Source organism: Neopsephotus bourkii, unplaced genomic scaffold, assembly GCF_033783945.1.
Source record: "Neopsephotus bourkii isolate Nb327-2 ecotype Australia unplaced genomic scaffold, CSIRO-AGI_Nbou_v1 NB_168, whole genome shotgun sequence".
Classification (NCBI taxonomy): domain Eukaryota; kingdom Metazoa; phylum Chordata; class Aves; order Psittaciformes; family Psittacidae; genus Neopsephotus; species Neopsephotus bourkii.
In genome coordinates, this window is record NW_026900684.1 from 13,943,992 (window position 1) to 13,960,933 (window position 16,942).

At 35.4% G+C, this 16,942-nt stretch overlaps 1 protein-coding gene across 2 annotated transcripts in view; it reads left to right on the forward strand.

Moving 5' to 3' along the window:
- The window catches only part of FSTL5 (follistatin like 5), a 281,852-nt gene that overhangs the window by 208,267 nt on the left and 56,643 nt on the right, over nt 1-16,942 (forward strand). For both annotated transcript variants that reach the window (XM_061373214.1, XM_061373224.1), the window contains exons 7-9: nt 286-406; nt 4,277-4,438; nt 6,936-7,070. In XM_061373214.1, coding sequence (XP_061229198.1) covers nt 286-406; nt 4,277-4,438; nt 6,936-7,070 — 418 coding nt within the window. The remainder of the gene's footprint in view (nt 1-285; nt 407-4,276; nt 4,439-6,935; nt 7,071-16,942) is intronic.

A 16,942-nucleotide genomic window follows, 5' to 3' on the forward strand; every position in this document is an offset into this window, starting at 1 on the left:
TAACTATAGAGCTAAATAAACAAACACATTACTTCTGCAATGTTTAACTAATTGATAAAGTGATAGTTTTATTTTCTTTTACAGGCACAATGTGTGTGACAAGATCCAGCAGCTCTACCATTCACAAATATAATATTTGGGTTTCAGACTACTGTCAGTTGTTTTGGTTTAACATTTGTGATGTTTGGTATTTACATCACAGCTTTTTTGCCATGATGATGAGCATAATTACTGTAGAGATGCAGGCACAATTATGATAACCTTATTTTTAATCTTTCCCGGTAGGATTTTGGAGATGATGGATCCTTGTACATTACTAAGGTTACCACAACTCATATGGGAAATTACACCTGCTATGCTGATGGCTATGATAAGCTCTATCAAATGCATATTCTCCAAGTGAATGGTAAGGAAAAATGTTCTAATTACCAAACTCATAACAGACTTGGATTTGAATTTTGTTAAGCAGATCTGTTGTTGCTGTTTTACTTTTTCTACAGTGTTACAGCTTAACAGAAAAAAAGGATTTTTTTTCTTCTTGCTCTAAGTAATGAAAAACAATACAATACAGTAATATTCATTTTATTGCTTCCATATGAATAATAATTATTAAAGGAGTAAAAATAGACCAGAGATTTGCTTTGCACTGTGAACTGTTGACTTGTGAAGACTTCTAGTGTGCTATGCGCAGAATAGGTATTTTGCATTTAATGTAAGATTTAAAAAAAGCACTACCCTACACTGTTATTATTTTGAATTCTTACCATGATTTTAGTATATTAACTGAAGGCATCTGGATTTGAAATCTTGATCTTTGCATTTTCCTACATCTGTTCAAGTTCTAAGGACCACTTTCCTGAGCTCTGTACTTGGACAAAACTTCTCTGCATTTGTTACTGGTGCCCTCAAGATAGGTCTTTCCCTTCCCTTGAGTAGTAATGCCCTCTCCTTCTAGCTGTTTTTCCTATATGTGGGGTTTTTTTTCTGATTATTTTAAGCAGTTGTTCCACTCCTCTGTATCCTGTATATAAATTTAAACTTGTCCAAACAATTTGACTGGGCCATGTTTGCTCTGTTCAGATGGTTGTTTTTTCTCAAGTTGACACTGGAGAGGTACCTTCCAATACAATTTTGGATGTTGATTTCCTGGGAAGCAAGGAAAAGGAGGAGTCCCTCAGTACAATAGGATCATTTGCTGTGCGTATTTTGGATAAATGGAGTTAAAAACGTGGAAATAAATGAACAGCTCTTCCATAGCTCAGAGCTGCACTTGTAAGCAGTGATATTCCTAAGCACAGGCATGATGGTCAGTACTTGTAGCTGTGATAATGACTAATCAATGTAATGATACCTGTATTAACAGGAGAGTCAGACAAAAGGTTAATGAGATAATGAGGCTTTATTGGTCACAAAGATCTGATGTGAAGGCTCAATGAAAACAACAGAACTAGATTTTAAGTTCTTTCTTGATTTACATGTGTGTAAATCTATATATTTTTAGAAATAAATATTTCTATTTACATTGACTAGTTTGCAGTTATTTCATATATGCATATATAAATTTAATTTATTTTTGTTTTAAGATTAAAATCTTTAAGGTTTTTTTTTCAGTTTTGAATTTACTTGTACAGTAGTAAAGAATAATGAGCTTGCTTTGGAACAATACAGGTAATGAGGGCTGTTAAAGGCATGGTTTATGGTGAAAAAATTTAGACTAATCTTATACAAATATAACATGATAAACTAAATATTGTAAGCAATTTTATAAGTTTTTATTTAACCCTTTTTCATATAAACAGTAAAAACAATCAACAAAACACCCCAAAATACAAAATTATACTAGCGCAGGAGGAACTATTTCACTAAATAATGCTATTTGTTAGTATTTATAAAATAATTAAAACTTTCAACTGCATGAGACTATATGACTATACAAATCTGAGTCTATCAGTTTGATTTTTTTCCTTTGATGGTATTAATATATTCAATGAACCACTTTATATATTAATATTATATACAGAGTTACAATGTCTTGCACTTGGTCCAAAAAGTTGTGTTGCTGAGATGCTCCAGAGTGCAAAATTGCGGTAGTTCTATCTCTAAGGAAATGGTGATCCTTGCTATTTTGGAGTCAAGGTGGAGAAATAAACTGTTTGGCTTTGATGAACTGGAAAATCTGCAGCATGGGGCAGTCCACCTAAAGCACCTTCTGTCAAGAACTGCTGGACAGGGCAGATATGAAAATTGGATCCTAGGAAGTGAGTCAAAGTCAGATGAGCTGAGGTGCCAAAAGAGGCTCAGGCTGTCTGAGTGTGCAGTCGAATAGTGGCTTAGTCTGAGGAGTCTCAGTGGGGAAGGCAAGGTCTCAGTATGGAGCACACAGATCCTATGGGAGAGAAGAAAAAACAGGGAAGGATTGGAGGGGGAACAGGAATAAGAATGTCAGGCTTGAGATGAAAAGTACAGATCCATGTCCATAAAAGCAAAGTCCTTTCCAGAAACTCAATAGAATCCTTAAATCCCTGATTTTTATACACTCTTGCTCTCAGCTGGTAATCTAAGCAACTAACAGCCATAATTTCCATATTTTTAATCTTCCATGTTCTTTTATTATGGTTTTGCAGTTTGTGTGTTGAGGTTACATGTAATTTTTCCTGTATATTATTTGAAACTACCTTAATTTCTGACTGGGTTTAAAATAGCCCTGAAACCTACTGGTTTCCATATCCGCTCTGAGATACAGTACATTTGTGTATTTCTTGCAATGTGGAAATCTAAGGCATTTCAGTGCTGTCATAGGGTGGCATGCTGCGACATTTCTTGTAAACAGTCAGATAGCATTTGAAAATATTTAATCTTGTGCCAAGATAGACACAGTCATTTTTGATCTTGTTATCTTCTTTCATTATCAACTGATACTTCATCCTCTACCCAGCTGTATTTTGTGGCAACAGCTAAGTATTGCACATTTTTAAAGCTGCATTAAACAAAACTTTGGAGAATAGGAATTATGCTTCTTTAATCTTCATTACAGGTTGGGTTTTTTTATTGTTAGAAATAACCTCAAGCAAATTCTCTCTATACATAATTAAGATCAGTAACTACTCATCAAAAAAATCTACATAACAAGATTTTTAAATCACCTTGCTTAGTCATTAACAGTAGTGGTATGCCAGGGGGGTTGGAACTAGATGATCTTAAGGTCCTTTCCAACCCTAACTATTCTATGATTCTATGACTACTGTGATATCATATGCCCTCTCTGCCAATACTGATGCATGCTATATAGCAGATTTTTAGCTGGTAAGCATATACTGCAGCAAGTTTCCAAACCTTGGAAAAGTGATGCCAACAATTCTTACATTTTGTTAATAATGAAACTCAGAATAGTCTTATAAATGTCCTGCTTAGCATCTTCATTAATGATCGCTGAGGCAAGCAGCTCCCGTGCTGGCATGATTAACAGCGGAGTGCTCGAGCTTAGTGCATGGGTGAGTTTCCCGAGCCAGGGGAACCTCAGGGCTCATGCCATAAGAGTCCACAACTCATGCACACTAGTGGATGAGACCTGACCAGCCCCTGCTTTCTACCTTCATCTATAAAAGAAGCCCTTAGGGAGTGTTATCAGGCACAGTTATTTTTACTGTGATGGTGACCAAGTGCTGGCACCTGTTGCCCAGAGAGATGTTAAGAGTCTGCCTCCTTGGAGATACTCCCAAACCTAAATATGGTCCTGGGCAACAGGGTTCAGCAGAGGGACTGGGCAAGATGATCTTTGGAGGTCCTTTTCAACTTCAACCATTATGTGATTCTGTAATTACATGTTTTATACAGGTAAAATGGATTGTCAGTAGATGTTTTGAAGAGAGGGGAAAGGTAGAGATGAAGTGTTGAAGAAATGGTTTCTGAAACAGGACAATTGCAATCTCTGTACATCACATCATGACATACTGGTTGTGCATTATTCATATTTTATAAAGAAATTTAAGGAAAAATAAACATCATATTACTCAGTGCCAAAATATTGAATTAGAGTTCAGGCTTTTTAAATTGATACCACAGGCAGTGAAAATAGGTTTTACTCACAGAGTTCTTTCTGCTTCATAAATTTACCGTGATGGGGTTCAACCCTGAATGTCGCTGAATATGTGCCTAATACCACATCTGTGCATTATTATATATAGCTGCAGGAGTCTTTAGAATTGCTTATAATTATTTTTCTTAAAATGACAATAATAGTCTTCTCCACTAAACTATAATTATTTCCTTTCTTCAGTTCCACCAGTCATCCGAGTCTATCCAGAGAGCCAGGCAAGAGAGCCAGGTGTGACTGCTAGCCTTCGGTGCCACGCTGAAGGTATTCCCAACCCACAACTTAGTTGGCTAAAGAATGGGATTGATATCACTCCGAAGTTATCCAAACAGCTAACTCTTCAAGGTAAAGGGGTATATTTATTGTTTTCTACAGGTTGTGAATGCTTTATCAATGCATCCTTTCTGTACTAACTCTTCTTATGTAGTTTTAATGAAGGGTTGAAATCTAAGATAAAACATTTCAGAAGATGTCTTCCAGTTTCTTCCAAAGACACATCTATGTTTTGTGTTAGAAATAACGATTGCTGAGTGGAGAAAGCAGCTCAACACTTCATTAGAATGTGTCACTACAACTATATTAATGCCATTCAATGAGTATGCAACACTAGTATTTAAATTGAGAAACAATGCTTTTGTCTGTAAAGATTTGTTCTAATGCAATATTAACCTATTGTCATGGTTTAAGCCCAGCTGGCAAGTAAGTACCATGCATTTGCTTGCTCACTCCCCTCCTCAGTGAGATGGAGAGAATTGTAAAAAAGGCAAAACCTGTGTGCCAAGAGAAGAACAGTTTCATAATTATATTATTAATATTACTAATAATAATAATGAAAGAGAAAAAACAGAAAGAGAGAAAAACAAAACCACAAAGAACAGTAATGCACAGTGCAATTGCTTACCACTCACTGACAGATACCCAGCCTGACCTGAGCAGTGATTGATCCCCCAGGTTTATATACTGGGCATGACGTGCTGTGGTATGGAATACCCCTTTGGCTAGTTTGGGTCAGCTGTCCTGTCTCTGATTCCTCCTGGCTGATTGTGCCCCTGCTCACTGGCAGAGCATAAGAGACTGAAAAAGTCCTTGATCAGGGTAAGTAGTACTCAGCAACAACTAGAACATTGGGGTATTATCAGCATTATTCTTGCATGAAAGCCAAGACACAGCTCTGTACCAGCTACTAGGAAGAAAATTAACTCTATCCCAGCTGAAACCAGGACATCTCTTTATTTTTCATGAGTCCAGATTTAAATTTAGATCAGAACATGGACAGAACTTTACTTTTACTATAGCTCAGATAAAAACAGAGGTTTTTTAACTGATAAGAATCTGAGTGAGACTTGGGTACCTGATGCAGAAAGGACAGGGAGAGAAACTGATATGTGAAGGGTCTCAGCAGACCTCCAGGAGAGTGCAAAGTCACTGTGCACACACCAAAAAACCCTCACTGCCAAAACCAGACATCACAACCACATACAAAACCCCCTATCTTCTGTGAATCTACAGGACTCAGCAAATTCAGTGAACCTGCTTAGCGCAAAACCTTTGAGCAGTCCTTCTGGTGACTTTTGATCAGCCATAGGGAAAAAAATCTCATGCTGCCAGAGTTCCTTTCAAAACCTTCGCTCATTCATCTGCAAAAGCAGGATGAGCATTAGGATAGGACAGCAATCAGCCTGCAGTGTGAGAAACAGTAGGACAGGCAGGTGGTGAATGCTTCTTTGAACAGTCTTACCTTCCCTATAGATGTCACAGTCCTTTGTTCTTTCATGGCCCTCTCTCCTGGATGTATGTGAGCAATTGCCTTGTAGAAACTTTCCACTATGATTAGAAAGGGATTGACTCCTCCTTCATAGTGGCATTTTGTTAATTTCCCCTGTAGGGATTAGAGTGTATTCTTTTTTTCCTTTGCCTCTGTATCATATATTTATGATAAATCAATAAAAATGGTTCTTCTCTAAGCAAAATACATTTGATTCAATTTTCTTGAAGGTACTTATTTGAAATAAAAGTTTGAAAATCTCATTTTCCCTGATTTTTTTCCCAGGTTAAATTATCTATACACTAGCTTCAAGAAAAGGATGTTCTGGAAGGAATCAGGTGCCCCTTCTAGTCCATATTTTAGAATACCTAAAAAGCTGGGTTTGTAAAATAGATCATACAGCTGAACAAGGATACTATACTTCAAATGCAATTAATCATTGATCATTTTATTATTCACATCGCGTAATTTAAAAGACTTCTGCCTGTGAAACCTGGACTGTTTGTTCATATTCCTCTTCAAGCTGACATACTTGTGGTTTCCATAAGCTTCTACACTGATGAAGATGTAAAATTCAAATGTACCTGGTTTTTATTGTTGTTACACTGGAGTCACACAAAAATAAACTCATGTGCCTCTGGTTACTAAAACCAGATGATTTTATTTAAAATGTTATTTAAAATGTTGAAATTTTAGCCCATTATGTTCCATGGAAACCTGGGTTATTTTGTGTAAAGCCAGTGACAGTGTCAAGTGAGCAAATGCAACAAAATAAAAACCTAATATTCACCTGGCTTTAAAGACAACCATAGTCATTTAAACATATATAAAACCTCAGGCCAATATTTGACTCTGAAGTGCAAAATCAGTTGAGGCATTCTGGATATCTGTGAGATGAATAATAGTACATGTAATTCACTAACCAGTTGAACACCTTTGAATTAGTTTGGCATACCTCCAAGTTATGAACTCAGGAATGAAAATGGTTTAATTAGCATGAGCAGGGAAACCCTTCTGAATGTATAATTTGAAAGCACTGTAGCATGTCTGCGTGTTGAATTTTTCCTCTCCTTTCAGCAAATGGTAGTGAGGTTCACATTAGCAATGTGCGCTATGAAGATACAGGAGCATATACTTGTATTGCAAAGAACGAAGCAGGGGTGGATGAAGACATTTCTTCTCTTTTTGTGGAAGATTCTGCTCGGAAGACCCGTAAGTAATATGAGAAATATAAAAATACATGTAGCCCTCATTTAAACATTAAATCAGTATTTAAAACTATGAAGCACTAAATAAAATGAGCCTATACAGAAAGCTGATTAAAAAAAAAATTAAATAATGATATCCAAGAGTCACCCAAGGCAGAGTGTGTAATCTGAAGTTTATTTAGAAGTAAAATGAAATCTCTGATTCATTCTGTGAATTGACATATTTTTCATGTTGTTAAAATTTGGGTAGTTTCCTCGTCATAAATTTATTGCATGTAAATGGAATAAGAAGGGAAAAATAACTGCATGCTTAAGTAAGGCAAAGCAGTAGTCTTGGTGTGGTTTCTGGAAATTGATGGGGGTGTGGGAGAAAGACCTTTTCCAGTCTTCCTGTATCTTCTTGGGATATACCAAGAGTCCAACTTGGCCCTCAGGATGTGAGAGTCATGACAGGACCTGATCTCACCTGCTGGAGTAATCAGCAGGTCCAGATCAGTGCCAGCCTCCCCATACTATCTTGTGTCTGGATAACTGTGGCACTCCTAAAATGTGGAGCAATGGTGACCACATTCACTCGCTAAGTTGGGAGTTCAATATGCCAAAGAAATCACTACCAATACCAAAAAGTAAGTTTCTTTATTCTCATTTGAATGGAAGTGGGGCTTATTATAACCATGTTTATCTATTATTTGTCTACCTTGATACTTTTTCCCCCTTCCCTTTCTTTCCTCTGCTTGAAAAAAGTCCATTCCCGAGTTTATGTTTCACCCATCCGGTTTTGCCTTTTTTGTTGTGCTTTTCTTTAATTCTTTTTTCCTTTTGAATCTGTTACTTTAATGAGTACTACATATTCATTACAAATCTGTCTAGTAATATGATAGTTATTTTACTAGTGAGTCTGATTGCATTAACTGAAGGCATTCCTATATATCTAGAAGCTTACTCAACAGTGCCAACTACTCGACAGAAGATACTGAAGGCAGAATTAGTAGTACTGCAATTCTGCCTGACACTTCCTGTGAAGAGACACTGAGTTCAGTTACATCTAGGTTTATTAAGCTTTAAATGTTTCAGAGGAAATCTTCCATGCAGAAAAAAGTGTAAAATCCAAATGGTAATGTCTTTACTTAGCTGCTGTCAGTAACACTAATTATGGCTGTCATTTCAAAAGTCGTAATGTGTTTTTTTTTTTAAGTGTCATGAAAATGACTGCTCAGACATTTCTGAGAAGGCAGCTGAGGACAAATAAGTTGTTTGATCTTGCTGGATTTCTAGAAATCTGGTAATATGAAATAGTTCGGTCACCTCCATTTGCCTTTTGCAGTCTGTGAAAAATGTTGTGAATGTTGCCAAATTACAAAACTGAAATTCGTTTGGCCTTAAAACCAAAATATTTCTATCCAACTGTCAACTTCCCAAGTTGTTTAGTTACATAATCACTGTATCCTCTTGAAGACCTGGTGTGCAGTGATTGTGCAGGAATATCCACACCTATGCATAATACTGTTTTCAGGAATTGCAACGGGATGCGATAATTTTAGATCATCTAAATTTATAGGATTTGTAAAAGCTACTAGCAGTATTTTGTATGGGTGTCTGTTACTGTCTTGAAAGATGTAAGTGCAGGGAGAAAGAATATAAACCTGGTTATTTCTAAGACAATTCCTCCAAAAGACACAGACTCCTTCCTTCCCACAAAAGTTCTATGTTGTATGTTGAACGGAGGCATTTTACCATTGTGTTCCTTGGTGTATTAACAGGTTTCCTAAAAAATGGTGGATGTGTTAATATACATAGTCCATATATGCATAATTATATCATTCAAATGTAAATGCAACTCATATTTACATGAGATGTTTATTCTGGTGCTCTGGCTTGCCTGATTTGGATCAGAAGCCTATTTCTGTATATGCAAGAAGACTAAGGTATGTACTAATAAAAAAAAAAATGTTACTGTCAATATCATTAACATAGCTACATGAATAAACTCCTTTCACAGGTACGGTTTTTGGTAGTTGCCACTTTAAAAAAATATTTCTGTTTAAAACAATGTCCTTTTCTATTAAGGGGGGGTTGCTGGTGTTAGAAATCTGAAATTAAGAGTAGAAGGGCTTTATTGTTCACTATTCTCTGCTTGTTTTCGCATTTCTCCCAAAGCACTAGTTCATGCAGCGAATTAGGGATTCTTGGGGAATAAAATTACACAGGTAAAACCACCTGGATAAGACTGCGGGCTTTTAATTCCCCACCCACACATTTTAAACACAGTGCTACTACTACTTGAATTTAAAGCCTGCTGATTCGGTCACAAGTTATATTCTAAAGATAGTCTCTGGTGACGTAAATGTGATTTCATGTGATCTGATACAAACTATAACTGTCATAGATGACATTTTTATAAAGCATTTTGCTTTTATCCTCCTTTAAGAGAATAAAGCAGCCATGATTACTTTTTTAATCTTTTTTTTTTCCTTCTTACTGGAGTACTCTCTTCTGGAAGTCTTAGGATAGTGCCTTGAACAAAAGTAGAATAGATTCTCACTAGCTCGTCAGTTAATCTGAGTTTGTCTACTTTTAAAATGCCACATAAGGTAAAAATCATAGCAAAACAAAAGCACTTCAAAGCATGGAGTTGTTTGGCTATTGTGAGGGTAGTGAAAACTTTTTCAGCTGAGCCATAATCATATAAAGTACAACTGCACTGCATTGAGCATGACAGTAATTTTATAAGCCACGCAATGAATACAGAACATGGTTCAGCTTTTACCACTCTATGTATTTCATACAAAGTTTAATAGTCAAAGGAAATGTTCACTTTTTTACTTATCTGACCCATTGTTTATGTGCATATAAAAGCTTTTTGGTTTTAATAGTACTTTGCATAATAAGCTAAATTTTGATAATTATCTGTGGAATCTCATTCAACATATCCCGTATTTGTTATGTGCAAAATTCAGTACAGTGCTTTGAGAGGGAAAAATAAAGATATGTAGCAAAACCAGCATTGCTAGCTCATTCCTTTGGGAATGGCTAGTGTAAAGAGCTCCTAAGAGAAAAATCTTATAATTTCTGTCACCTCTGTCTGAATTAAGTTCTATTATGGATAAACAGATTGCTAAATAATAAGAGAAGCTTTCCTTTACCTGTGTGCATAAAAATGTTATCAGATTGCTAGGTTTTCAAAATTCACAACATTGGTTACAGAGACATCTAATTCATGTCCGTATTATAAACAGAAAAGAAATACAGTGAATGGCAAACCTATACTGAACTGAGGGAAGTGTGATGTTGGTAGCAAAAATAAAAGTATGTAATGCAGGTGCAATTTATGGGTACCAGGGCTTTGTTTATTTTAAAGTTTCCAGATTCAGAAATATCAATTCCTGTTCCCAAGAGAAGTCAATCTACTTTAATGGTAATAATTTGTCATCAAGATGGTAATTTGAGATAGAAGTGAATGGAAAATACTGTGAAAGACTGTCATCCACATCTGTTCAGTAGATGCCATCACTGAAGACCGAACCAGTGTTCTGTCACACATAAGTAGAATTATTAATAGTGGATGACAGTGTCAAGAATACTCTGGCCTCTTCTTAGCACCTCAGCCTTTTCCATTGTGCACTAAAAATAAAACTCCTGAAAATATGCTTTCATTTTGGCATCGTCTCAGGTGAGAGGAATTAAGTTATTTTCCTTAAAATCCCTTACCTTCAGTATTGTTTTTAACAGTTAACTCATTCTGTAGCTGAAATCCAATATACTTTACATCTGTGTCCAAACACACATGAGCTTTTTGCTAGACTTTTGAAGTTGTAATGCAAATATTTAGTTTTTATTACTTATATAAACATCTGCTATAAGTACTAATTATAAATGTCTGGTGCTGTCTATTATCATGTTGTTTAATTTCTCTGCTGTCAACCATTTAGACTAAAGCATCCTGGTTTTGCTGTCTTTCTCAACAGCTTTTTTTGTTGCTTCTGATTTTTAATGTTTTCACTAGTATACTATGGCTACTCCTGAAACAGGCATGAGGAAGAACACCAGATTTTACTCATGTTAAAAACATTGCAGTCACTTAACAGATAGCTTTTTACATCACAATCTGACTTGATATGGGTGGTTCATGCAGTGAGATTATCACCAGAACATATTGCAATAAAAGTAAAGATTTCTCTGGTGTTTGACACAGTAAAAATCTCCAAGTAATCAGTGATTTATATAGTGGGAGGACATTTCTGGGGAGTTTGGTAGGGTTGTGAAGATGCCATTCAAACCCACGCTTTAGAACTACCAGAAAAGAGTAGATTCTCAATGTAACTGCTCTTTTGTTTTGTTTTTTTTGTTTGTTTGTTTGTTTGTTTTGTTTTGTTTTTTGCTTTTGTGGATGTGAAAGTGAGGGTAACTCACTTCTTGTGTTCTTGGCTCCTTGAGTGATCCTCCAAGCAGTATCCAAACAAGTTAAGTAAGGAGGAATAAGAGTAAATTGAAGAACTGTAAGAGACCTGGGGAGAGGGACAGTGGAAGAGGCTGGTAATGTGGGGAAGAAAGGGAGGACGAAGGCAGGTGTAAGAGGACAGATTGGTGAAAACACTTAAAAACCGAAGGAGAAAGAGTGTGAGGAAAAAGGGATAGGCATACAGGGCCAAAATGATCTCTTAAAAACTACCTGATAATCTTCTATAAGATGTGGAGTTTCATCGATGAGTGTCTGGGCACTTTAATGTCTTGTCATTAAATTTCTGTGATCACACAGCGGCAGTGTACACCTTACACCGCTCCTCCTTTTTAATACACATGGAGAATAATGTTACTTCTAATACCAATTAAAACAACTAAGAGAGATATCTGAGAAGGCTGAATTTTTTTATTGTTATAGTAAGTGGAACATCTTAACTTGCCTTCTAAGTAAGACAGCATATTAGAGTATAAATGTACATTAAAGGAAAAATCTGTAAACATGAAACAAATTAGTCAAAAGAAGGCTTGTAGGTAGAAACAGTCTGTACTGTGAGATAATTTTGATAGCATTTATTTATCTAGTTATTCATATATTGTTTTGACTGTCTCTAGAAGATAGCAGTTGGTTTCCCTAATCTCAGTGTCTAAATTCAATTTTGCTAATTAAACTCCTAGTAATTCTTCTTCAGGCATTGGTGTGTGCTGCTTCTATATCAGACCTAAAGTCAGCTTGTGTGTGTGAAAACCTGTTTTTTCCAAACATACCAATTGCTGCAGAGCAAATTGTGAATTACCTGACTCTGTCTTCTTGAGAAGCTCTGTGTATGTGCTGGAACGTTGCTATTACATGCTTCCAAAGCCTTCTCTTATTCAGACTGAACAAGCACGGTTCTTTCATTAATTTCATAATGCTGTCTTTGTTCTCCCTTCTTGCCAGAAGGGCCCTTGCCTAAGAATGTTTAGATTCTTGTAATCTCTGTTGAAAATGCTATATTTTTAATCAGAAAGTTTGGCCTTAAACTGAAAGTGTTTCATTACAATGCTCTACTGTAACTGGAAACTACTTGTGATCATTATGACATTTCTTACAGTTGTAAAATGTTTTTTAAGCTTTTCCCACTCGATATTAATTTTTTGTATTACTTCGCAGCATTCATCAACAAAGCACAAATTCTAATTGTCTTTGTAATTATGTAAGGAGCCTTCTTTATTGGCTTCTTATATACCTTTTTCGAACACTTACTTTATGGTGTCATGACTTTGACAGTCAACAAGATCATGCAGCGTACAGTGAATAGATCTGTACAGCCTACTCATACAACAGTAGCATCTAAAATATTTCTGAATGCAAGAACCGTGCTATTTTAATTCTCTAGAGATTGGAAATTCTTTTTGTGCTGTGAATTCAATTTTCCCTCTAGTTTGCAGTTAAAGCCATTGAGAATGAGATAGCTGTTCTGGGTGATAGCTGGATAACCCCTGTGGTGACTGGCAAAAACATTCTGGGGATTAACAACCTAGTCTAAATCTCATCGAAGACAGCAGTCTCCCCTACTGTCATGATCCTCTAATAATACCTGAGAGAACTCAGCTGTGTTAGAAGGAGTCTCTGGCGTAATCACATTTGTAATACAAATAGCAGTTTAAAATCTGGTTTTAGTTTCATTCCAATGTAGTTTTATTTTTCAGAACAGATATTTCATGGATTCATAGATTTAAGCATGATGGAACCATTTCATCCACCTCTAATCTGTCTCCTCCATTTCACAAGACATTAAATTGTATCCTGTTCTGCCTGAATACAGATCTAATGTTTTATTTGCCTGAAGTGTATAATACAAGAAATATATCTACCTGAGTTAGAGATACAAAGACTGAAAGAATACCACCTTTCTCTTGGTATTTTGCTTTACTAATTAATCGGTTTCACTACTGAATAGAATAATGCTTAGTTTCCATTTTGAAGTCAGTTTTTCCTTCAGTTTCCTCCTTTGATTCTAATTTTTCTCCCAATAAATTAATCTCTTAAGAATTTTTGCCCTATGAATATATCACTGTTAAATATTGATTACTTTTTCTCATACAAACTATATAGAAGTTTCTTACAATACGATAGTCACCGTTGGACTCAGATGGTCTTTTTACTTTGAGGATTGTAATTTGTTTTGGTATGGTTTTCTTAAAAATGGGAAGCGCTCTTCACAGAAGCAAGTGTATTATGTATTTCTTTAATGTTCTGGAGAGAGAAATACATGCTTGATAACATTCTGCTTCCACATCCACTGATCCCTTGCCACTTTTTTTCTACTGATATCAGCAGTGAAATTGTATATTTATACATTTATCTACCACATGCCCAATATCCTGTCAGGACTGAGTTTCCAAATCCTGCTCCTTCCAGCTGTCTCAGCACCCCAGTGTAGACATAGTCTGCATTACATTCCCCTGGATGCCTAAATTTACATATAGCTGTATCAGTTGTAATTCATTTTAGAGATGTACTTGAAAAAGTAATTCAAACAACTTTTGAAACTCCGTTATTTATCATAACAGGTAATTTTCAGACTTCTTAGGAAATGATTTTATGTTTGTTTACAGATCATTGATGAAAATAGGTAAGACAAGACTCACTACCTGTTGCTGTGGGCACATTTCAGTGCTGTCTTCTTCACCTTTTACTGATGATTTATCAATGAAAACTACTTTATTTAGAATAATCAGTTTGGTGATTTTTAATTCAATTAACATGTACTTCACTACTATTGTGTTACTTTAATCAGAATATTCCATTAACAGAGGTTTAGCAAAATTCTGGGTTACATCTATATGATTTTTACACTCCCAAACTTCTAATTGCATCAAGGAATATTATCAGGTTTGTTTGAGAAGACCTGGTTTCAATTAGAGCATTTTAGCTGCCCTATAATTACATTCTCATCCTTTGATTTCTTACTGAGTTAATTCTGTGTGAGTGTTTTCTCTTCTTTTGTCTGAGACATATCCCAGTCTAACTAGTTACTTGAGTTTCAGGAAGTGAGAGATACACTGGGGGCATATGTAGTGGTACACCTCGAATTTTGTGATATATTCTGAAATTTATTCAAAGATAATAGCACCAGACCAAACATCTGAAAATCTTTTATCAGATATTTTTAATACTTCATTTGGACCTTGTTATTTTAATTTTTTGTCTTGCCAATGCATCATTTACATGCTTTTTTGTTCCTTTGTGAGGTAGAAAGTATTTAATCAGGCTCTGCTTTCCTGTTTCTGTGCAAACACAGGACAAAAATATTTATAGAGAAATACTGTTAAAATAACACTGAAAAAAGAGTCAGGTTTGTATCAGTACAATTTAAACCTTGAATAGCTCTGGTATTACAATGTTTTCCTTCTACCTTTGGCAACCATCTGTGATGATTTCCAGGGTCTTTTCTTCTGCATTGATTGTAAAGGATTACCAAGCTGCTGGAAGTTCTGTTAGCACAAAAATGGGATGTTAATTGTAACTAAGGCTACTACTTTCCTTAAGGACTTCTATTTCTCTCTTTTTTTTTTTTTTTTTTCATTTTTGGAAAGGGGATCTTTATTCTAGCACTCCAACATCTCTGCAGTAACTGATAAAGGTGGCTTTTCATTTTCTACCTTGCAGCACATACAGATGCATTTATTAACTGGTAGCTTTCCCCTCTATACTACTGGATTAAGCAGCATTTAACGTATGAGCACGCAAATTGACAGCTCCACTGCAGATTTGTGTTGATGGCTACCTTTGATAGCCAGGAACACAGATACTCATCAACTCAGTTTCTAGCAGCCATAAGGCAAACCAAAATCATCAGCTTGCTCTAGCTGAAGCACCATGTGAAAGCTGAAGAATTTAGATATAGAACAAAGATAACTTAACAGTGTGTCTCAACAATATATTTATGGGGAAAATGGAGTGGGCAAGATGTTACTGCCTTTTTTGTTGATACAAAGTACAGTAATAATCGCAAATAGAGGCAGAATAAATAGTAGCTTCCACTAGGGCATTTATTTATTTATTTAGGTTACATTCAGGACCAATGGAATTGGTCCAAATTTCAGTTTTTACTTAAAGTAAGGTTAGCTGAATATGGAAAATAATATATAGCTAAGGAGTGTAAATAAACCCATTTGTGAGCTAAAAAAAAAAAAAAAAAGCAAGAAGGAAAAATTATACTAACATGGGAATATTTAATTGAAATAATGTGACTGAGTATAATCTACGGATCTAGAGAAGAAAGTCTGACAGAAAACAAGAAAATAACAAAAGTTTGATCATCAAAGACAAGGGAATAATTTTAAGGGGTGATTTTCAGATACTTAAAATTCTTATCTTCACTATTAGTGAAGTATTTTGAAGTAAAATTTTTTTTAAACTATTTTTTCTTTCTCAGTGACTGACAGATACATTGGTTCTGCTTTGGTTTCTTCTTAATTTCAACTTAGCACAATTCTATCAAGCTAGAGTCATAGATCATGGAAACTTGTACTGTTCACTTTAAAGCTAAACAGTTTTGTGGGTTTCTTGTTGTTTATTTTATCTGCTGTTTTTTACAATGATTTCATTTCTCTTAATGTTTTCCAAAGCTGCGTTTTTCATGCAGTTTAGTTTGTCATCAATTAATGTGACTCCTTAAGTATTTATCTAAATTTTCCTGAGACATACATATGCACCTTGAGGAGACAACTGTCGTGACAGAAAGTTATCAAGTAATGCCGTTAAGGAATTTTCGAGACCAATTTGACACCACTTGATGATATTTTAATGTTTAGTAGCTTTTACTCTTAGTCATCAATCACAGACTGTTACTTAGTTCACCTAATCTGACATCATCACATATTGTGAAGCAATATGTATGGATTCTTTCACCTACTCACAAAAAAGAGGATAAAAATTATCTGCCTCATGCACTGTGTCCCGGGGCTAAATTTAAAAAACAATATACCTGTTCCCTGCCATTAAGTAAATCTATTTCTAACTGTGCCTTTTTTACAAAATGTCATAATCCTATCACCTAACCAGAGATAATGTGATCTGAATGCTACTGACTTGACAGGTTTACGGCCATCATAAGCAACCAGGCATCTCTACTGCCTAGAACTTGGAATGAGACTAAAAGCCTTTTGACTGTGATTTATGGCCTAAATTCTCTCTTTAATAGAATCTTCCTGTCACATCTTATACTGAATGGTACCTATTTACCTAATTTCCTCAGGGATAATTTATGCTGGCATTTTATTTTATGGCCGAGCTAAACAATTTTATACTTGTTGACAGCATCGTAGGCAAAGACTTTATTTCAAATTTCAAAGTATAGGGTAGAAATTCAGCTCATGAACCATTTTTTATTCTTATCCATTGTAGACTGGATTGAGTTAGGGACTTCA